The following is a 23,447-nucleotide window of genomic DNA, read 5'->3' on the forward strand; positions in this document are numbered from 1 at the left end:
GGTTCATTGTCAAACTACAGTACTAACAAGTCATTCGGCACTGCAAACTTGTCAACCGGCAGTGATAATCTGTTATTCAGCTATGACAATATTGTCATTCGTCAGTTAGTTCTTGGCATTCTGTGGTAATTTGTCATTCGGCTGTAGTACTTTGTAATTTGGCAGAGATAACTTGTCATCTGGAAATGCTAATTTTACATTCAGTTGTGTTTATATGCCATTCGGTAGTGGTTATTTGTCATTGGGCAGAGATATCTTGTAATTTCAAAATGCTAACTTGCCATTCAGCTGTGCTAGTTTGTCATTCGGCAGTGCTAATTTGATATTTGGCTGTGATAATTTGTCATTCGGTAGAACATGAAACTTCGTCACTCAGCAGCCGAATCAAAAAGCAACAGCCGTGATTGATATCCAGCCACATCAGATTGAAAATGTCTCACATCATAATGTTAAGTGATAACATCAGAATGAAAGCATACCACTGACGCATGGCAAGCGACTACTGCCGAATGATCAGTTAGCACTGCCGAATGGCTGCTATCTACTTCCAAATGACAAATAAACACAGTCGATTGTCAAAATGACATTGCAGAATGAAAAGTTATCATTAATGAATGACAAAGGCGACTGGAAAGTTGACATAACCGGATGGCATCAAATCACTTGGGAATAAAAATGTACAACACCATAATGTAAAGTGACATCACCAGAGTGGTCAGACAAGCTATCACTGTACAGAATGAGAAGTAACCACTGGCTACAGACGAACGATATAAATTACAACGTCAAAATGAAAAGTTACACCGTCCAATGACAAGTTAGTACTGCCAAATGAAAAGAAAGCAAACTTGTGCTTCGTTTTGGATGCAGCTATATGAAACTTTCTTGTCAACATCAACATCATGCATGTACTAGCTTGCAATTAGTTTGAAACTTCTGTTGTTAATTAAATATGTATTAATCACAATACACAGTAAAGAGGTTTTAATATAAGCTTTTAGCTTACTCCTCAATCCTATTCATTCATCTATGATTGTATCATACATATTTGGAAAATAAATATTGTTTAAACCAAACTTTCTTGTCATAAAAATGATTTGAGTACATGTAGTACATCTTATGCTAGAAACTGTGATTTTTCAAACATTTTATTCTAAATGTCGAAGTAACCGAAATGAACATATCAAAAGTTTCCATTGAGAATTTCGTGTGTTTTGCGCATGCTCTAAATCAATAGATTAGCCACTGAAATGGCGGAACCGTGTGCAAACCTTTATGAATTGAACCTTATGGCTACAACAGAAAAACATGTTTGTGCCAGTTAACTATATACACTAACAATAGGAATGACTACCGGAGAAGAATTAAGAACAACACATTCAGAAACCTTATCTAAATTTTTAGACATATATCTGAAGAGAACCATGGTAGTCTCAGAACGCTCAACTGACCTCGCAGCTTAAATGGAATACACTATTGGCAGCATGGTGTCATCCAAGATGCAAATTTTATGTAACTCTAATTTGGAATTATGCCAGCAGTTTCTGGCAAGACGAATCTCATTTACTTTGCCATCATACAAAAAAGCTTGTCTAACCTAAGGCAGTCACGTTTTAACGTAGCGAAATAAAGTGGTTTGACAGTCAGTCAAGGAACATTTGTGACTTTTTTAAATCATTATATAACATAGCAGAATGATATTACTAGAAGATTATTTTACTTAGATGACATTGCAATCAGAATTATGCATACATGCAAAACTTAGTAACCTAGGTAAGGAATCTGGAAATGAGCAATCCAAGGGATTACCTTTGCTGAAACTTTGCTTGATGATTAGAGTTCTTTAAAGAAACTGTAAAGAAACTGTAGACGTAGCACGGAGCACATCAAACAATTATCAAAGCTTCGGTTTCAGATGAGCTAAAAAAATGAAAAAGAAAAAATAGATTATCTATCTGCCTTAAAGTTCGTTTGAATTTACCAAATTCATACGTTGCAGTGCAGGTAGCCTCGCTCCAATTTATGGCATTATTTCGATCACTCCCCACGACATATGGTACAAATACACGGTTAATAAAGCAATGACTGAAACAAAATTCGATAAAGAAGTCGTGAATTGTACTAGATATTTGTTACGTACTTTTCCACAGATGAGCAGTTAGACACAGATGACATGCCACTACATAAAGCTCAAATACTTTGGAAAATGTGCCAGTCTTACCAGATAACGTTGTTGTAATCTTGTGAAGACAATTGGACTATTTTGCTTTGATTTTGAACATTTAGTACATGCACACCTACAAAAGTGTTTTTTGAATTTTAACAGTATATACGTCTTAAAGAATAAATGCAGGGAAAAAATTACGGAAGTAATTTTGACAAAAAGTCCAAAATTTTCTGTTCTCAGATTGCTACGCTTTCGATGTATGGGCATAAATAATATTGTGACCAAAAGGTTTAGCGATTAAAAGTCGGTGATACTTTCTTGCAGAAAAACAAGCCCTAGATATTCTTGCTTTTTGCAACCGTTCAAAGTCTCACTACCGTCTTAAATCACACTTTTTTGTGAAAGATTATCTACCATACTTGTTCCCGCTATTAACGATAAATGATCTGAATTGATACAGGTAAAATTAAACCTTTACTTTTCTATATGATAATTAAATACATAGACATTTTAATTGAAAGAGCTTCCTTTTTATTCAGATAGCAAGCCGAAGTATGAATACAGCGATAATTTTCCTCGCCATCCTTTCGCTTGTAATAGCGAAACCTTTAGACGAAACAAAAATAGACCTAGTAGAACTGCAACGACGAATCAATATGGATGGACTTAGATGTGATTTTCGCCATGCTAACTGCATGAACTGGTATCCTGGTAAGCTACAACTGTCTCAACTTGTCATTTTTCTCGTCCGATTTTGAAACATTATCTTCTGTCAATGTCCGCGAAGTTGTGTCAGTGTTGCGTAGCAAATGCCGACCACTCTAAACACAAAATTCAGTATTTGTTAAAAGAGGCTACGTCACTGGTGAAAGTGTGAACTCACATTTTTTATGTTGCAGAATGTAAAGTAGTACTTTGTCTTTTGCATTTAAATGAAGCTTATGACGAATGTTAATTATACTTCCAATCAGAATGTCGCAGTTTCAAATTCAACGCAATCTCAGTGATGGATGACTGTAGACAAGACATTTAAAGTAGACATCAAATACTTTTGATTCATTTTGGAACATTTAAGTAACTTGCGAAGAACAGCTTGATACTTAGTTAACTGACTGATAACTGTAAAACTTTGTAAATTTTTCCCAAGTTTCAGCTCGTGCCTAAAATAATGACTTGAGCGCGAAATATATGCATCATCATGTCTCTTTAAGCTTGATTATTCAATTGCAAATGCGATGCGGTAATGTTGATACTACAAATGCTCTCATTATTTCTATAATTTTTCAAGGCGACGCTGTCATGAACCTGGTTATTAACTGGTTAAAAGAAAACGGACTACCACTGGCTGCCGCTGCCTGTAATGTTGCGTGCGCAGCAGGATCTCTTCCGCTTGAAATAGCATCAGCTGGTTTATCTGCTGGATTATGCACTGCAGCTTGTCAAGCGTAAGTAAAACATACCATTCGGCATGAGATAGTAAAGACGCCAACGTGTATGTAATTATGACCATTTCAAACAACACTTACAAGGTAATTTATTACCATAAACGTCTATATTTTGGCAAAACGCGAACAGTACAGTATTCGAAAACCAATATGATAAGTCTTATTAAATAAATTAACATAAACCAGAGCGAGCGTATACATATTCAACCAAATGAAAGCATGAAAGTAGCATTTGTTTTAAGCACTTATAATTGACTATCTTCCGCCATCGGGAACCTACCTAACGATGTAAATGGTGTATTATGTTGCACATGTGCAAGCCATTAACGCAGTATCGGAAAATTAATTAACTCAAATGATTTTATATAAAAGGTGAAGATTCCTTAAAGTGACTCACTTTAAAATCGCATTTTAATGCTACTTTTTATGTGACAAATGTTAAGACCAGACCAAACCTGAACCCCTCACAACCTGACCCAACCCCTACCCGCATAAGAATCATTGTCAGGTTGCGACAGTTGACTGTTTGCGTTACATGCGTCTGTCAACCGTAAATTAATCGATCAATATTTTGGTGTTAATTATTTAGTATCACAGTTCATGACAGATCATGTGTTTTTTATTAAATGTAAATAAAATAACTATTTTCAAAACTGAATAACCTGTAAGTAACATATCAGTGTATGGGACCTGCCTAGAGAAAACCATTCTTTCACTGAGATTACTTAGAGTCTGAAAAACGTGTTTCTTCATCCCTTTTCAATTAAAATAATATGTAGTTATGTGTTTGATGTGAGTTGGGCATATCAATCTCGCAGTGCCCGTCCGTGCGTGCGTCGGTATGAATTCTTGTCCGGGCTTGAATTCTGCCATCCATAAAAGGGATTTTGAAATAACTTGGCATAAATATTCACCATAATGAGACGACGTGTCCAGCGCAAGACCCAGACCCAAAGCTCGTAGGTCACGATCATACTTAGAGGTCAAAGATTAATGTTTCGTGTCCAGTCCATCACTCTGCAATCTATCAAGGGAGGCATAAATGTTTACCATTATGAGAAAATGTGTCATATGCAAGGCCAAGATCCCTAGCTCCAAGGTCAATGTCACACTTAGAAGTCAAAGGTTAACAGGGTTTGTTTCGTGTCCGGTTCATAATTCTATCATTCATAAAGGGATTTTGAAAAAGCTTGACATAATTTTTTCCCATAATGAGACGACATGTTATGCGCAAGACCCAGACCACTAGCTCGAAAGGTCAAGGTCACACTTAGAAGTCAAATGTTCTAACAGGGTTTGTTTCTTATCTGGTCAATAACTCTGCCATTTATCAAAGGATTTGAAAATAATTTGACACCAATGTTCAACATATTTAAAATGATGTCGCTTATGACCATGGCCTTCAGGTCAAGGTCAACGTCACAAAATGATTCATACCTAAACTATTCTTGCATTTTTTGCGCAGACGACTGTAGCAATCGGAGGCATTTGTCACTAATAGTGGCATCTATTGTTACTCTAACATTTCAGCAAGTAAGGTGTTGCTAAAGGAACTAAGGGAATAATGCTGCAGTTTGGTATGTGCCATACAATAACTTGTTCAAATGTAAAGCATGTACCTTACGAAGTTTTGCCACAAAGCGTTTAAGAGTGAAACAAAATAACAACAATTTTATTAGCTGTTAAGTTTATTTAGATCAAATTTCTCACTGTTATTTCAATACAAACCGTTCAAATTAAAACTACACAGCATCAATGAAATAGAGATGTATGATTTTGTCTATGTAATATCCTACAAATCGTTACTATAGACTCATTCAAAATTCAATAGATAATGGTGAAAAAAGCGGAAGACAGAAAATGGGCTACTTTTCCCAATGTTTTACATTTGAATACACCTTTGATCAGGTAGCCTTGATCGAAAAGGTGGGCATTTGGAAGCAGATTTTAACTGATTTGCTCGATCGGTTCTTCTAAAATAATAACACGTTTTTTTTATCGTGGCAAACATTATCTAAACAGAAATTTGCACTTAATATTTTCAAATGAATAATGTCAGTATACATTTGTCTCAAACATATTTGATAGAATGTATAACTTCATGATTTTTTTAAAACATATTTATGATTAATCACATTTTCGACAGAATTATGTCCTATTACATCGTTAAGCTAATATGATAAGTACCACATATACATGTTGCTTTTTTGCATCTTACACACGTGATTAATTTGTTGTGTTTTTCTTCTTTCAGTTTGAATCTGGCTGGATAAGAAAACATGAAAAACGCACGAAGGCAGTAATAAAATAATATAAAAATTACATTTGTTATTTTTGTTTGTTTGTTGCTTTCAATTCATTTAGTACTGGTTCAATATAATATCTATTGTGTAACATCTACAATGAGAAATGAGAAAGACATGTGTGACTTTTAACCTTTCCGGGCTCCCTAAATAATAAGAAAACCTGAAAATCAAAGGAGAGTACAAAATTGTCATCAATTTCAGGGGAGAGTCAAGAATCTGGGTTAAGAAGGGAGGGGCGGAGTTTCTAGAGGGGCTTCTTGGACATGTAACGCCCTGAAAAAATATTTGGCAAGTACACCTCAAAGCTGCAATGTCCTCTTTAAGTTAAATTTTATAAATTTTCAAAAAAAAAAAATGATTAGATCAAGTTGATCTGACTAAAGTTTGCTCCAACTACTTCGGTAATTATGAATACTATTGATAAAAATTGCAAGCGGAGCGAGCCAAATTTTTGTTTACTAAAATGACTGATACATAAGTTTTAGATTATCAACAAGAGTTGTCGGAGGACAGCAACGCTCGACTATTCAACAGCTTTGTCAATCAAATAAATACAAAAGTTGAAAAAGGGGCATAGTTTTGAAAAAATGAAAAAATGGGGTTATAGAACCTGCACAGTGCTTATCAGCTCAAGACAGTGGACAAGTGTGTGAAATTTCGATCCATTCCCATTCGTGGGTACTGAGATACCAGCTTACATACAAAAACTTAACCAAAAACTCCTAAGTCGAAAAAGGGGCATAATTTTGAAAAAGTGCAAAATAGAGTTATGGGACCTGCATAGTGCATGTCAGATGATGACTGTGAACAATTGTGTTAAGTTTCAATCCATTCCCATTAGTGGGTACTGAGATACCAGCTTACAAACAAAACCTTAACCAAAAATTTCAAAGTCGAAAAAGGGGCATAATTTTTTTTTAAAGCAAAACAGAGTTATGGAACCTGTGCAATGTAAGTCAGTTTATCACAGTGAATAAGTGTGTGAAGTTTCAATCCATTCCAACAAGTGGTTACTGAGATACCAGCTTACATACAAAAACTTAACCAAATCGGGACGCCGACGCCGACGCCGACGCCGGCGCACGGGCGAGTCCAATAGCTCTACTATTCTTTGAATAGTCGAGCTAAAAATGCATGCTCGCAGGTTTTTATTTTCGATCGAAAATTTTCTTTGATCCGCCCTATAAGTTTTTTTTTTAATCTTTAGCCAAAGAAATAATCTCATAAATAATTTGGTAAACATATTTGACCGAAACTAGCTGAAAATGGGCGACGTGACGACAACAAAATTAGTTCGACTCCTCCTGTGAACAGATCTTTCAAGGTTTGAATTTAGGTTTAAGGCAGTTTACCATGTTTGAGAGAAATGTTGTTCTACAATGTGAAATTTAATTTATCCGTATATTTTCATAGCATAAATGTATCCGAGCAATAAAAATGATAGGGTCATGTGATAGCTTTCTTTGTTATAGCGATATGAAAATACAAAGGGTTCTATGAGAGAATCGCTCTGATAACTTATTACACGGGACGTGATAGATTCCCGGCAACATTTATGCAATCCGTATTACGACTACAAGTTATATTCTAGGTTTTCTTGAAAAATTGACCTTAGGCCAAAACTGCCGGTTAATCAAACGTGCAGAACTACCTTAAATGTATGAAACTGAAACCGAATCATCTAAAGAAAATGTTCTATTATATGCAAATTGTGTGTGCGTGCGTGCGTGCGTGCGTGCGTGCGTGTCAGGTTTAACGTCTTTTCCAACAATTTTTCAGTCATATAAACGACGGTGTCTACTTGTAGCAGTGAGCATAATGCCAAACTTTATAATGCTGCCTCACTGGAATATCACGCCGTAGACACAGGACATGATACCCCCACCCAGTCACATTATACTGACACCGGGCTGACCAGTCGTAGTGCTATCCTCTTAATGTTGAGCGCCGAGCGAGGAAGCTGCTAGTACCTTTTTTACGTCTTTGGTATGACGCGGCCAGGGATCGAACCCACGGACCTCCCGCACTCGAAGCGGACGCTTTACCACCAGGCTACCGAGGCGGTTGTGTATGAAAATTGAATAGCAATTAAAACATCTTTATTATTCTACTAGATAATTATCATTTCATTGACATATGCAATAGAATCCGAAAAAAGGACACTTTGAAAGGGATCGCCCTTCCGGAAAGTTTTCTTATATGGTACTTTAGTTCTAGAATAAAATTGAAATCTTGTAATTTTTGGGAGATTGTTAATAAAACTTTGAAAACATAGAACAGACCAAAGCAAAATAATGGCAGTCTCGGTTTAATTGAGTCCTTTAATGAGAGGTTATGCGAGATGCAATATCTTTTACGCCCACAAGCGGAAAATATTGAATGGACTACATGATCCCAAAGGACCAACAAATATTAACCCTTACCCTGCTAAATTTCTATAATGAACATTGTCAATCTTTCAATTTGGACATTACCATTAACTGTTAAAATGAGTGCTTACCAAAAAGATACTGACTAAATGGCAAACAGTGCAGATCATTATCAGACTGCACGGATGTGCAGGCTGCTCATGATCTACACTGGTCGCAAAGACAGTGTCAGTCGTGTCCAGCATGATAAGGCTTAAGAAAGGAACGCTGGTTACAGTATAAACAAACACGAACTACACAATTTAATTAGTCTTTACTTGTTACGAAACTAACTGCACTAAGTAAGTTTGTTGAAGTGAGCAAAAACTCATTACCGCAAAACGAACCAAAAGCGTTAAACCAGAGGTTATTTGAACAACAAAGGGACGTAAGTATTTATGTCATATTAACATAAGTTTTATATGCACTTATGCCGTTACTTATGTGTTTAGGACTTTCACTTCTTTTAGCCAAATTTATCTGAAGGGCTCGACTTATTATTTCAAGAGCATGACCTTCGATACATTATCTCGAATGGGCTTCCTTGGCTTAAAATCGCTCGCTCAGAATCACTTGCCTCTTATCAGTATGGGTTTAATCCCTCGCTTTTGGTGTTGAATTCCTCATGTGAGAAAGCCGTCCAGCTCGCTTAAGAAAAGTCGGTGGTTCTACTCAAAAGCCCGCCAATATCCGAGACAATACCCTGAGGGGCACCTTGAATCTTCCTCTACTATCAAAATTTAGAAACGTTGCCATATGACATACATTGTGTCGGTTTGACTCTTAACCCAATATATACATTTACTCGTGAGCAAAATATATAGCAAAATATACTAGCTTTTAGTTAATTTCCATAATGGATCAAACATATGGGAAAAACAATTCATGAAAATGACATCATGTACACCATTTTAGCGCCAGTATATGTCATATGTGCTTTTTGAAATGTCGTTTGGTTCAAACGTATGGTACAATGTAGAGGATATTCCGTTTTTAAAGAGAGCAGACATATAGTGGTACCGGCAACTCTACGGGATGCAGATCTGATCACCGCAGTTGTTACGACAGCAAGACATTCGAAATATTTTGTTGTTGTTTCTTCTCCCCAGGAAATGGTACTTAACTGAAAATGAAAAACATAAACGGCTGAGTTTCTTCACAAAATATCGAAAGAAAATTAGTATACACTAATTTATAGTAAAGCTTTACGTTTGAATATTGATTTATTGGATAAAAAGGCGTAAATACTGCATTTAACGTACTAGTATAATACGTTTAAGATCATTATAGATTTAAACACTTTTTTGTTTTGCCACCGAGTTCAGCGATTCTTTTGTTCTATGCTCTCAATTGATTATCTAAAGTCATTAAACAGAAACCTATACTCGCATTGACTTTGTACCTATGCGTTCTTATATGACACATTTTTCTTTGATTTTTAAATTTCGCAAATAGAATAATGATTGTTAAATAAATGTTATTTCGTGACTCTTTGACTGGGATTATATCTAACAAGTTGAAAGGAAAAACGTGGAAAGTATACCCACAATACTGTTCGTTTTCTATATGTTTGTTTAAGACAATATAAATTTTGGAATAAGTTTTGCCTAGTGTGATTGTTATTATTTCTTGTGAACTGCTTTAAAAAGTCTTTTTTTACATACAACCAGAATTCCTTTACAAATTTAACACTGTAGCACTGTTACTATCACTTTGAGCACGGACAAACTTTTTAAAAGTTATATAAAAGTATAGCACTTGCTCGTTGGATAAACAACACCGAGAATAATTTGTCATGGAAACTTTCACTTCCGGAACTTCGGTATTCGTTCATTTGCTATTTGGATTCCTTCTGTTGCAGAAAGGTAAATATTTAAATACTGCAGTTTGGGAAAATTTGTGTCACTTTTTTTCAGTGCAGTAACTACATGTACGTGCAGCTGCCTCGGTATCTCTCAGCTAATTGCATTTTAATACAGTAACTGTGTAACGTTTAATAGCCCCAGCTGTAGGCATGTTTCATTAAATGATGATGGGCATGACGTTCCATTCCTTTTAATGACATGTTTCTTTTTGTAGTCACAATGTCTATGATTATCAGAAAATGTATGAAAATGTAAGGAACTCTCCTAACATGGAATAGTTTAACTACATTTGAGCCGCGCCATGAGAAAGCCAACATAGTTTGTTTGCGACCAGCATGGATCCAGACCAGCCTGCGTATTCCCGCAGTGTGGTCAGGATTCATGCTGTTCGCTTTCAAAGCCTATTGCAATTAAAGAAACTGTCAGCGAACAGCATGGATCCCGACCGGACTGCGCGAATGCGCAGGCTGGTCTGAATCCAAGCTGGTCGCAAATTTACTCTGTCGGTTTAATATCATCTAATAGGTTCTAGCCAACACAATGTCATAAAGCGTTACCTTGTACATCATCTTAAGTCTTTATGTTTTTTGGCCAGAAACAGTACATATTTTATATTATTATTCTATACACCAATGATAACATACTTTCATTGATTTCGTATTTATATTTTGTTTGTATTTTATCTTATTTCTATTCTCAGTAACACCTGATACAACTACTACAACAACCGTGGCACCTGGAGTATTTGATAACTGTGCGTCGTCGGGAGCATTCATTAATGCGACTATATCTCCAAATTTCGATTACATATACTCGCCTGGTTATGAAAGTGGATCGTATCCAAAGTAAATAAATATTATATTATTTGTCAGTACATTGAAATGTTGGTACACAATAAGGCATGTATCTATAACATGTAACGATAATACATTTCCCTAACATGATAATACATATTTCTAATAGAATAGGTTCTTTGGATTTTTTATTCGAACAATATCAATAATCCTGGTAAATTCTTATTTTCATCTGTTACAGTAATAAATACTGTAGTGATTTGAGAATATCCATATTTTCCATGAGTATGTTTTTTTTATTTTCATCAAATGTCTGAAAAATGTTATGGTTTACATTCATACATTCATTCATCGATGATTCAGACCAGTTCCAGCCTAAGTGAACATGATCGAAGTTCAAAATAAACAGAAATACTGTTTTTTATTTGAAATATAGATCTCAAGATAAATTTTCTGTATTTGTATCAAACTGAAAAAAAATGATAAAAAACTTCGTCAAAACTCCAGACCTTATTATAATTTTATATAATGTCCATCGGTGACACAATATGGCCGAAAGAACTGAAAAGAAGAACATCAAGAGTGCCTAATCTTCAAGAACTGGTCTTACGGATCAATTATTACGAGTTAAAATAGGTCCAGTCTACGAACTCCGCTCTACAATTTGTGATGCTATTTTCATTTCTCGAAAACTAGTTTCCTGTATATTACGGTCTGAAAAACTTTTTAAAATAATCTCCTGAATCATGGACTAGTTTCGAAAGTTATTTGCAAAACGTGTTTGTAATATCTGTTGTTAGCCATATAGGGTCATCATGGCACTCTGGTTTGCAATAATATTGTATAAAACCGTTAAATAAATAGTTTTTCACCAGCGTTTCCCAGTATTTAAAATCAGTTTTCTTGGTGTCACAATTACGTTTTTATCATTCTTCTATTTATAGTAACAAAGTCTGTAGATGGTATGTCACAGCACCAGATAACTATGCCGTTGAAGCATATTTTGACAACGAGACATTCGCCATTGAAAGGAACACCTACTGTAGCTACGATTACGTAATCTTCTATGACGGTATGGGATATAAAAATACACCAATTAGTTTCTTATTTTTACGTTCTGCGATTTGACTGGTCACACTTATTTTTTTACGTGAAATCCGGTTTTTAATTTGCATCTGAGTGCGAGTTACATTATGTATGTTTAAACCGAAATGGAGATATTTCACATTTGCTCTCTTCTTTTGTATAAAATACAGCAAAGTATGTTATGCTTTCGTAAGTCTTTTAAAGACTGTTTGTACCCATTACCAACGACAGCGAACGTTTCAATGTTTGTTAAAAACTATTATAGCGTTTCTTGAGCAGCTTTTGGTTATCAGTGAAATCTCTCCGATCCGTTCGTATACCACACCAACAAGTGCAATGAATCTGCAATTTATGGCTTACATTTTATCGTCATCAGAAAATAATACCTTTTGGAGCATATAAGGCTTTTTTTGCGACCTCGAAGGCCCATATCGCAACTGTACAAAGCTAATTATTATTTTTGAATTTCAGGAAACTCCACAAGTGATACGATGATAAATAAGTTCTGTGGTTTTGATAGGCCGGAAACGGCATACAGGAGTTCAAGCACTGCAATGCTGATAGTGTTTTCCTCAGACTATATTTTACAGTATGCCGGCTTCAGAATAAGAATAAAGGCAGTTGATAACAGTATGAAATACTATATAGATATCAATTACAGTGTAATCAAGAAAAATATGACTCTTAAGAACAGATAATAACCATAAATTGTATCTTTGATTAATCTGTTACCAAAATAAATTTAATTTGTATAAGGTGTAGGACAGTGGAGGGAACCGCAATTAGCACAAAATCACGGGTTGAACCTTTGCCAACGCAAAATGTTGTCATGGCGTACACGCCAGCGAGCGAAACGTAACTTTCAGCGCGTCATAACGAAACATAGAATTCAACAGAACGAAATATTTCATTTTGTCCTTTGGTTTGTGCCCCTAACAAAAAGTTGCGTGTTGCTGGGTTGGCGCACACACCAAGACGAAATAAAATGTTTCGTTTTGTCGTATTGGCGCACGCGCCACAACGACACCGCTTCTATATTATGGAAAATTTACAACAGAATCTTTCATCTCTGTGATGCCATTTTTTTTTCGATATATTCAGCGAAGAATATTTTAACAACTAAACCTTCGAATCGAGCTGTTCAATCTGAAAACAGCTACCACTTTGAAAGAAACAAACCTTCAAATCAACTTTTCCGATCTGAAAACAGCTACCGCTTTGAAATCTCAAAGTAACAGAAACGAATATTTATTTAATTAAACGATAGCGAGGTCCTCCTGTTATTCTTTCCATTTTAAATAAAGCCCAGCTTGAAAAAAATAAGGCAAGCATTCTTCTTGAAAAATCATTCTGATGATAGCTATGTATTGCATAATTAAATGTGAGGCGAACAATTTAAGATCTTGGTTAATGTATTTTCCACTTTACCTTATTTTTATCAATTAGTCCATTGTTTTAAACGTATTACTGAAACACTTTAATATCAACAACAAAAAATTGATTCTCACTTCTCTTTGCGAACCGATATTTTTTTTTTCAATTCAACCTAATTTACGACTGATATATATCAAGATGTAACGTTTATTAAATTTTCCTTTGTACAGATGCAATATATCACTGTTATATAGCTCTAAAGCGTCTAAAAATTACAAAATGTCTATAATAATAATAACTTTATCCTCTAAGTTCATTTTTCAAATGGAGAATAATTGAATCAGTCAAATGTCACACTATTTATTTTTCAGCATATCCTGGTTGTACAGCGGACTATACTACGTACCCTGTTATGTATAATAGAGAGGAAGTATACATTTTCAACAACTACACTTTTATAAACAATATATCCACGCCAGGCTTTGGTAGCTCGGACTATCCTACGTACGTTCCAGCTTTTGTAGTAGTAGTAGTAGTAGTAGTAGTAGTAGTCTTTTTTCGGAGATGGTCGTTAACACAGGTATGACTCCAGTCGAGTATAAATTTACCACCACCTTCAGCAATGACCACTTTTTTATGTCTCAAGTGTGGTATTTACAAACAGGTTTTAGTGTACTAACATAAAAACAAATTTACTGTAATAGGTTATTACCATTATTATTATTGTTGTTGTTATTATTATTATTATTATCATTACTGCACTCAAAGGTGATATTTACAAAAGTTTCACTGTATTAAGATAAAAGAACGTTTACTGTTATAACTAATATGCTATTATCATTACCGTTATTATCATTATACTCAAGGTTGGTATTTATAAACATGTTTCAGTGTAGAAAAATAGAAACAAATTAAATGTAATAAACAACAGCGTGTGATGGAATTTTCAAAAAATATCTGTCTTTGAAATGATATGTCTGTCTTTACAGGAATTTGGAGATGTTTTGGTTGTTCACAAGCACCAACACTACCCACTACAGAATGGTCCTTGACATTATAAGCATTAGTATTGAGAGGTCACATGGTTGCATTTATGACAAACTTGTATTGTATAATGGTAATGTAATAAAGCATTAATGCACAACTAGAGCAAAAACGCGATTATTTCGGAAGTTAAGGTATTGGACCCCTAATAGTAATGCTTAAAAATAACATTTGCTTGGTATATTCTTAAAATTGACCATGTTTCGCACTGTGTTGCAAGTTTTAAACAACTTTAACCGTGCCGTTTTTTTTTTTGTAGATTTTTTATAATTTATGGTATTTCCTCAAGCTCAAGTAGAGACAAATTTCAATGTGGTGGCCACTATCTAAAATGTTTGCAGAGAATTCATTAAAGTATTACTTTAATAAAAGAAATATCAAACTATTGGTAAACAATTATAAAACACAAAATAAAACTGTAAAATAATATCATTTTTCTAGGATGTCTCAAGTCAACAGATTTAATGAGACAAAATTCTAACTCTAACATTGAAAAATTAAGGTCGAATCCTGTGGGTCTGTTTTGAATTTTGCTCACTTCATTCAAAAATAATCTTGGTGCAAAAGTAAAACCTACCTGCATTTCTTCCACAATATGTAATCTAAAGAAAGAAGGCAAAATAGAGAACTTTTACCGCATGTAACTCAGTATTTTAAAGATGTCTAACTCTACCCCTCCTGATTCAGAGGTAGATTCACTTTGAACAGCAAGAAATCGCTTATAAAATGAAAATTTTCCACTTTTGTACAATACATTCATAATAAGTCTTGAAAGAAGTAAAAACTTACTAGAAAAAAGGAAAATATGGAGAGAAAAAAATTGGGGGCTTGAACCTACGCTCCCCTGAAAATTGCAGTCAAAGTAGGTTTATAGTAGGAATTGAATACTCTTCAAAAAGGAGGTACTCTATTACGGGGCCAGTACCTTAAAATGCAATGATCGACTTTACCTTTTCAAGAACAATTATATCATTAACATTCCACTTTGGGTAACCTGTCAGGAAACACTAACCATTGCTTGTATTTGTTCACCCCTGTTTAAAAGTTTTAAGATATTTGTGGCATATATTCGTGATAATGAACTTCAAATTTTAGATGTTCACCAAAGAAAACTGATAAAGACTGTTTTGTTTTCCTTTCTCAGAATAAGCGGCGAAAATTTCAAAAATTTAAAAATATTAAAAGAAATAATAAGAAACTGTTTCACTTTTAACACAGCTGTGAAGCATCATATAACGTATTTGATCTATCACAGGTCGAAAATAAGATTTCACGCTTAATCATCCATTTATTTTTAGATACCTATTATTCAAAAATTAAACACATTAATGAAAATGTACGAAATAGGTCTTTACCCACCTTGATTTTTAAAAAACGAGCAACATAGGAATGCTTCGGTTTTTACGAAGAACCATTAACGCTTGATCTACATTTTCGTCCTAAGAATGACGTATTGCCTGACGAGAATACATATTTACCTGGAAATTGCCGAAGACTTAATAACAGTATAATAGCTTTCTTCCATGATTCACTACGTGATAAAGCGTTAGATGTTACAATATATTTATTTTTGTTTGGTTTAACGTTACACCGGCATTATGTTATAAAGAAATATCATTATACTATATATAGGTCCTTGCACCAAAGATGATGTTTTAGATACAGTGTGTGGTTACTGGGCCAAACAATGGGATCTTAGCGGACCAGAATATCTTCTTCATTTCCACAGTGACTTTTACCTTTCACAGTCTGGATTTTTATTAAATTATTACGCAGGTATAGAATAAATAAAAGAATTATGATTCTAATATCACGGCACATACTAATCTCAAATAATACACATTGCAGTGATGTCATATAGCGACCAAGAAAAAATGCTGTCAAATCTTTATATTTTTACATTAGAAATTTAAGTTGAATCTAAACAATATAAAGTTGAAACTTAGTTTAATTCATTTAAACACCCATAACTATTTGTGTTAAGTACGAAATAATTCATGACAACCTTGTGCAATCCACTTCTAATAAGCTTTTTGTTAATAAATGTGTTTGTTTGTTTGTTTTGGTTTTGCGCTGTTTTCCAACAGTATTCAGTTATAATACGATGCAGAGTTCACTTATCCAGTGGTCATGTGTTCTGTATTAATATTAACATACTCTCTGCAAGTAACTGTCAACTTCTCATCATTTTGGAAAGCAACTTTTCATCAAATTTTTAATGAAACCACAAACATAGTTTTTATCATTACGTTTTGTTTACCTTAGAGATAATACATTACTATACTAATCTTTTCCGTAGAGGAAATAGCTGTCACAACCCCACTTATTACGTCAACTACAACGTTTGGGCCACCAGTCGAGGCGGTTATCGATGCTGTGAAGGAAATGTTAGCAAATTACTCAACCGAAGATCTACCTGCAAGAGACTTAAGTGAACCTATAGAAGCTTATGTTGATTTCTTTTTTGTTGGAATAAATGGACTAGATGAGGTAACTGCTAATTTTTTTATTCTTATTTGCAAATATTAATATTATAAATGCATTTGGAAATCCAACCTCAATCCGAATGCATCACTGGAACTGGTATACTCTGACATATTTCACAGAAAACGCCATGCAGATGCTTGCTAAACACGACTCAAATGACTTTAGTTTGAGGTCCAATTTCTCCCTCCTCTATTCAATAACCTTTCAGCCCGCCCGCTTGGCTCAGTGGGGAGAGCGTTGGTCTACGGATCGCGGGGTCGCGAGTTCGATCCCCGGGCAGGGCGTTTGTTCTCCGTGACGATTATATAAAAGACATTGTGTCTGAAATCATTCGTCCTCCACCTATGATAATTCATGTGGGGAAATTGGCAGTTACTTGCGGAGAACAGGTTTGTACTGGTACAGAATCCAGGAACACTGGATAGGTTAACTGCCTGCCGTTACATAACTGAAATACTGTTGAAAAACGGCGTTAAACCCAAAAACAAACACACAATAAACTTCCAGTCAATGTTCTACATTCTCACTTCATTTTGTCAATGAAATTTTAGTCCGGTGCGTTAATTACTCTTTTTTTTTGCGATACCTCGGCAAAACCTCGTTATCCATGAAAACTGTTATCCTCGATTCTGATATTCCCATCTATATCTACAACCAACAACATATTATATAAGATTGTCTTCAGAAATTTCAATCGTGTCGCTGAACCCACAAGATCATTTGTAAAATATTTATATATTGTGAACACCATGTATGAACATTTCAAACTAACATGATCCATAATCTTAGGACAGAAAGTGTTGATTTGGTAGAATGGTTCAGTAATTTACTTATTTGTTTTACATTCGTGTTGTCGTTAAGGTTGAACAAAAGCTTACAACCACTGGACAATTTGAGGTCACATGGATGGATCCGAGTTTATCCTGGGACCCTACAAAGCGACAAGGGGTAGTCAAAGTACTCTTACCACAGAATGATATCTGGAAACCCGATATTGCTCTGATGAATGGATTCTCTACGATCACAGCTATGGGAGCTAAATTCATGTTTATAGATATCAATTACAATGGCTCGTGTATATGGAAGCCATACCAGGTTATGGAATCTGTTTGTAAAGTTGACATGACTCATTATCCGTACGATAGACAGATATGTATTCTGAAGGTAAGTATAATGATATACATCTGCTTAAATCTAATGTTATACCGACACGATTATATGTCATATGGTACGGTTCAAATTTTTGCATGGAGGCAGACCCAAGGTGCCCCCTTGAGCACAAGGGCGAGCGCTTCGGTAAAACCACCGACCTTCCGCAAGCTAGTTAAATAGATTCTTCAAATGACAGAATTCTACATCCATGCCGAAGCTTCGAAATCACAACGTTGAGGAACAAGCGCCTGGAAGTCAGTGACCTTAACCACTCAGCCACGGAGGAATTTACTTCACATCATTTTCTTTCTGTATAATGCGAATGCAAAACAAATAGAAACCAATGCTATAGAAATATCTTACTATTTATGAATTATTTCAATCTATTTGTAATATTTTTCCCTTAAAGGTGAATAGCAATGAGTTACTTAGAATATCTTGGCAGCAGATGCAAATAGAAATAACATAAGAAGCATTTGATAGGCTTTTAGAAATTCAAAGTAACACCAAAAACGACAATACAGGCAAGTGACCAATATTGTCGTTTAAAAATGCTGTTTATTTATACATTGCAAGTTTTTAAATGTCTAATTTTCAATCTTCAGGAAAAGATACAATTTTTTTTAGAATTTTGGGAAATATAAATCTGGCTGATATTATATCTCTCAGTTTGGTACATGGTCGACCGACGACAGTGAAGTTGTTACAGAACTTGGATCTCTTGGATTACAGTTGCACCCTAACTTTCAAGAAAACGCGGAATGGCGCCTTATTTCTACAGAAACCAGACAAGAAGATAGCAATCGCCATAAAGTTGTAGAATTTTACCTGACGTTAGAAAGGAACTCTCGATACGTGACGTATTACATGACAGTTCCAATAATAATGTTAGCTTACATGAATGTATTAACATTCGTCGTTCCATGTGTGTCAGGAGAAAAAACTGGCTACAGCATAACACTATTTCTCTCATTTGTCGTCCTACTGATAATCAATAATGAGTCACTGCAAGAAAATTCAGACACGATTTCACTATATGCTGCCTATGTGTTAACAATGACAATTTTGAGTGCACTGGCTCTTATTATTAGCGTTTTACAAATTCGAGCAATTACATTCGAGGAAAGAAGATACCCATTACCAAAGTGCCTGAAAAATATGATACATTTTGTGAACAGGACTAAATCATATTTACCATGTAGACAAACGGAGAAAGACTCTAAACAAAAACGTAAGAAAAAAGAAGAGAAAACACTAGAACCTAAAACGACTGTAAAAGAAAACGATACACTGAAACCCGAAGCTACTGACAGCGGTAATAGTGGTTATGGTAGTTCAATTTCATATAAGAAAAGGACGGTTGCTTTTAAAATAGATAATGAAGACAACTTAGATAATACTGATAGAGAGGAGGAAAGTGACAGATTTTCAGTCCCTAGAAAACGCGAATTCGGTAAAATAACTCTAGAAAGAGAAACCACGCTCTTTGAGGAAAATGCATTGATAAGACGCTCAACATCCTTTGAAATGTATACAAATACAAATGGGAAACAAGAGAAGCCAGACTTATTTGATACAACGCCTACTGCCGCGGAGATAATGAAAGAAACTGCTACAAACTCCAATAAAGAACCTGGGACATTCGAAGACATATCACAAAACTGTGATGAGGAAAGGGCAGACAATGATATTATAAGCAGAAACGATTTGAAAGACGGTACGTCGGAGACTGAAAGTCAGATTATAGATAATTCCTCCAAATGTAATACATCTGAATCTGAAGATGTGAACGACAAAGCTAAAGAAACGGAAGTTATTACTAAAGGACAACATATGTCATCTGAGCCTGGCACTCTAGTAGTGATTGATCAAAACACCATAGTAAACCAAAAACTATCACTCGTGAAGGACAATCTTAAACATATTTCTGGCGACGATAATGTGCCTAGCATCAGAGAGGATAACCCTATCCCGAATGTACAGGTGCCACATGACACTGACACATCTAAGCTTGGACGTCAGCCAAAAGTTATTGCAGATGAATATGTTGCTAAGCCTTTGCAAATTATAAGTGATAATCAATATGAACAGCATCCGGCGCAATCTGCTACACAAGAACTATTTAATCCTTTGGATGAATATATTTCATCGCATAATATCTACAAAGAGGTACAGACAGACCAGATATCTAATGATTGTGCTCTAACTAATTCGCATACACACTCAAAGGTAAGGGACGCGGTCAAACCAGATTCAGATCATTCTCCAACGGCTGATGAACTGCAAACCCTGGATTCTAAAGACTTAAAACAAGTCAAAAGCATAGGGCAACAGTCGGGCTCGCTAATTGCAGAAATAACAGAATTGCAACCGGTGGTGGTTAACGATGTTAAAATGAATAGGCCAACATCGGCAACAGAAAACAGGCCCTTGTCAGTGAACAGACAGTTTTCGGCAGGAGACCATGGATTTGCTTTAGCGAGTCATGGCAGGGCATTGTCGGGCGCAACAACTCGGCCTGTTTCAACAAGAGAGGGTTGGGCGATTTCAGTATTAAGTCCACGCCCAATATCTATTGTGAGTCGGAAAAGATCTGCATCCGCTATGAGTCAAAACGAAAACACGTTTATGTTATTTGGTTCTGAAGAAACCGACAGAAAAACACCAACCACCGAAATAGACAATCATTCACATGCCAGTGATGACCATTCTAGCGAAAGTGTTGAAAGCAGCAGTATAACGGAAAGTTGTGATGAATCGGATGATGATGACATTTCTTGGGCTGATCTTGTGTCATGTACAGACTTCATGTTCTTCATTATTTATTTGTTTGTTACTACACTTTTCTCGTTAGCAATGTTTATGACAATGGTTCAAGCTTACTAAATGACTTTCCAGTCAAAAGCTTAGTGAAGGATATGTGTATTATATACGTACGTGTATGTTGCACCATGCGGAAGCTCTTTTCAATCTTTAGATCATAGGCTTTTTATTTGTTGCTTTAAATGATAATCAATATGAACAGCACCGAGAGCAATCTGCTACACATGAACATCTTAATCGTTTGGATGAACATATTTCATCGTATAATATCTCCAAAGAGATACAAACAAACTAGATATCTAATGATAGTGTTCTAACTAATTTGCATACACACTCAAAATGTAAGAGATGCGATCAAACCAGATTAAGATCATTATCCAACTGCTGATGAGCTGCAAACTCAGGATTCTAAAGACTTAGAACAAGTAAAAAGCGTAGGGTGAATCTAAATTACTATAACATTTTTGTCATTAAGGTATTAGACCCGTAATTGAGTACCTCCTTTTTGAAAAGTATTCAATTCCTACTATAAACCTACTTTGACTGCAATTTTCATGGGGGCGTAGGTTCAAGCCCCACTGGGACCAAAATTGTTTTTCCTTATTTTCCTTTAAAAAAATTCTAGTATTCTATTCTAGTATTCTATTCTATATAATTCTAGGATTTTACTTCTTTCAAGACTTATGATTGATGTATTGTACAAATGTGGAAAATTTTCATTTGATAAGCGATTTCTTGCTGTTCAAAGTGAAAAAAGTTTACCTCTGAAACAGAGGGGGTAGAGTTAGACATCTTTGAAAATACTGAGTTACATGCGGTAAAAGTTCTCTATTTTGCCTTCACACTTTACTGTGGAAGAAATGTAGGTAGGTTTTACTTCTGCCCTAAGGTTATTTTTGCATGAAGTGAGCAAAATTCAAAACAGACCCAAAGGATTCGACCTTAATTTTTCAGTGTTGGAGTCAGAATTCGGTCTCATCAATTCCGTTTACTTGAGACACCCTAGAAAAATTATAGACAGTTTGTTTTGTTTTGTTTTTTTGTATTTTATACTTGTTTACCAATAGTTTGGTGTTTCTTTTATCAAAATTAATGCTATAATGATATCTCTGTAAACGCTTTATATAGTGGCCACTGAAATTTGTCTCTACTTGAGGTAGAGGAAATACCGTAAATTATACAAAATTTATAAAAAAAAAAACCGGCACGGTAAAAGTTGTTTAAAATTTGCAACACAGTGCAAAACACGGTCAACTTAAAGAATATACCAAACAAATGACATTTTTTAAACATAATGATCAGGGGTCCAATACCTTAATTTATCACAGGCTGTTCTAATACAGTATTGATTTTTGTACTTTTTGTTTTTGTTAATGTAGGGTTTTGGGTCACGCCAACATAACATAGGTCATATGCCGACTTTCAGCTATCGATGGAGAGGAGAGGAAGACCCCGTATGTCTTTCCATGTATTGTTACAGGCACGGGTAGTTACCCGAGTAGAAACACTGATCTTTTGTAGGCAAGCTCAGTGATTTTTTCACACGAACATTTTAAAGTAAATTTTCTAACCCACATCTGTGAGAGGTAAGAGATTCGAACCCTAACCACTCTTCCGTGGATGACCCTGGTTTCTGCTATTGTTTTTTTTTATTATTATTATTATTTATAAACCTTGTGTATGTTTATTCTTCGAAAAAATCCTGGGCAAATCAAATAAAATACAAAATACGTTGTAATAAATCTGTTTGTTATTTTCCATATGGTATATCATGCACTGCAATAGAGCCCGTTTAAGAAATATTCGGGTTTTTTTTTTTACATTCGGCACAAAATTCATGCACAAACTTTTTATTTGAATTTCCATGCAAGACTATGACCACTGTGATATGATAACGTTCTTAGTATGAAAATGGGTAGCCATGCGTTTTTCCAACTTTGTTCAGAAGAAATGAAGTGTTAGCAGTTATTTCTTAATAAAATCTGGAAAGAAGATCCCTCGGAAGCACCGAGAACAAGGCAAATAGTGAAAATTGCAGACTCGGTTTGATTGAGTCTGTTCATGGGCAGTAATGGAAAAAGCAACACTGCCCACGCCCCCTAGCACCGGCTTAAGCAGTATTCAATCTTCAAATCTAAATGAGTTGAAATCAATGATCCCGAAGGACCAGAAAATATAACAACAAAATAAACAACACATTAAGTTAATTGCTATCTTTTCTATAACTATGGCGTCAAATTTTGTTTGAATGTTATCGTGATCACGTTACTAGTTTTGTTATGAAGAAACCGACAGGAAAACACCAACCACGTATTTGCTTATGTCTCTAATACCCCAGTCACACAAACGGCGCGGAAAGCTATGTCTAGCTACGGATAGAAACGTAGTTATCCGCATCAATCCGTACCAGAGCCGTACGGATTGGTACGGATTGATACGATTACTACTTTAAGGTAAGGCTCAGGTACGGATCGATACGAATTGCTACGTTTCTAT

General features: G+C 35.2%; 1 protein-coding gene across 1 annotated transcript; it reads left to right on the forward strand.

Annotated features, from left to right (window-relative positions):
* The first annotated feature begins 9,740 nt into the window (after window positions 1–9,740).
* Window positions 9,741–22,693, forward strand: LOC123558906 (uncharacterized). The gene is made up of 10 exons (XM_045350748.2): window positions 9,741–10,191; window positions 10,892–11,036; window positions 11,930–12,057; window positions 12,543–12,701; window positions 13,817–13,949; window positions 14,435–14,562; window positions 16,122–16,265; window positions 16,789–16,979; window positions 17,838–18,140; window positions 18,798–22,693. The coding sequence occupies exons 1-10, from the start codon at window positions 10,122–10,124 to the stop codon at window positions 21,012–21,014; spliced, it is 3,618 nt and encodes a 1,205-aa protein (XP_045206683.2). The 5' UTR covers window positions 9,741–10,121; the 3' UTR covers window positions 21,015–22,693.
* The last annotated feature ends 754 nt before the right edge of the window (window positions 22,694–23,447 follow it).

Source organism: Mercenaria mercenaria, chromosome 5, assembly GCF_021730395.1.
Source record: "Mercenaria mercenaria strain notata chromosome 5, MADL_Memer_1, whole genome shotgun sequence".
NCBI lineage: Eukaryota > Metazoa > Mollusca > Bivalvia > Venerida > Veneridae > Mercenaria > Mercenaria mercenaria.

What these genes read in the sequence shown, in the direction of transcription:
- LOC123558906 (XM_045350748.2), top strand. Translation starts at nt 10,122, where the DNA reads ATGGAAACTTTCACTTCCGGAACTTCGGTATTCGTTCATTTGCTATTT. An exon ending in AATAAAGGCAGTTGATAACA is followed by an intron (nt 12,702 to 13,816) that starts GTATGAAATACT and finishes TTTATTTTTCAG; the next exon opens with CATATCCTGGTTGTACAGCG. An exon ending in TTTATTAAATTATTACGCAG is followed by an intron (nt 16,266 to 16,788) that starts GTATAGAATAAA and finishes TCTTTTCCGTAG; the next exon opens with AGGAAATAGCTGTCACAACC.